The sequence below is a fragment of the Trichinella spiralis genome (genome assembly GCF_000181795.1).
Source record: "Trichinella spiralis strain ISS 195 chromosome Unknown Scfld6154, whole genome shotgun sequence".
NCBI lineage: Eukaryota > Metazoa > Nematoda > Enoplea > Trichinellida > Trichinellidae > Trichinella > Trichinella spiralis.
Genome location: NW_003533093.1, coordinates 1 through 886, shown reverse-complemented (window position 1 = coordinate 886; position 886 = coordinate 1). Strand labels below are relative to the sequence as shown.

Sequence of the window (886 nt, the reverse complement as noted above, 5' to 3'; positions counted from 1 at the left end):
AAGCTCGTAATACCTGTGCGGCTTTCGGTATACTGTAGTCAGCAGTAAGAACTGGGTAAGCAAGCCATCTTACTGAACCGCGCCCCCTTCTTTCTGAAGCGCGTTCCGATAAACAATACTGTATATACTGTGAGGTGAGCGAACACCTCAAACTGATGACCTTGGCTCTGCATCGGGCTCCGATGGAGTCAAGGTGTCCCGGCTTCCGTGAAATTGGCCTCACTGTCTCTCTAAGGTCATTAAGACTTTTCTGCTGGAGAGACACATCCCCCAGATCTTACAGGATTCCGGTCTATCACGATTGGCTTGTGTATGTACCGGCTCTTCAGCAAGATTGTAACAAACCCGCTCAGCGAATTAACACCCCTCAACCGCTGTCAAAGGCCTTCTAGTCAGGCACGGATGGCGCTTTTGACAACGTCAGTAACGTGGCTTCGCTCCTCAAACTGGCTCGCAGAACAGGTAAGGAAATTAATTTTGCATGCATAGACTTAGCCAATGGCTTTGACACAATTAATCACACCTCAATCACACGTGCTCTCTGCAGAAATGGGGTGGACTTCGGCTCAGTAGAGCATGTCGAAACAGTGGTAGGCAGTCCCTCAGCAATGTAAGCTGCCCGATTGATGTCTACGACAGCGATTAAGCCAGTGCCCTGAAGTAGATGCAGCGCTTTCACATATAAACATCCCGCCAACTCTAAAAATATCCTGAACCCCATCTTTCTCGAGGAGGATACGCGGCACATACAAAAAAAGAAGATGAAAACGTCAGCAGGCCCTGACGGAATACAGGTGTCGCACCTTCGTACGTGCGACCCGGTGTGCCTAAAGAAGGCATCTGACCAATTCTAGACTCTAGCTGCATCCCCCAACAGAGCAAGGAT

The 886-nt window shown here is 49.4% G+C and overlaps 1 protein-coding gene across 1 annotated transcript; it reads right to left on the bottom strand.

Moving 5' to 3' along the window:
- Nucleotides 1-517: 517 nt before the first annotated feature.
- On the bottom strand, nt 518-840 carry Tsp_15716 (hypothetical protein). The gene is given in 2 exon segments (XM_003366342.1): nt 518-699; nt 717-840. 2 exon segments carry the CDS (start codon nt 838-840, stop codon nt 518-520), a joined length of 306 nt encoding a protein of 101 aa, XP_003366390.1.
- Between the last annotated feature and the right edge of the window lie 46 nt (nt 841-886).

Excerpts from the sequence above, each read along its gene's own strand:
- Tsp_15716 (XM_003366342.1), bottom strand. The coding sequence starts at position 840 with ATGCCTTCTTTAGGCACACCGGGTCGCACGTACGAAGGTGCGACACCT.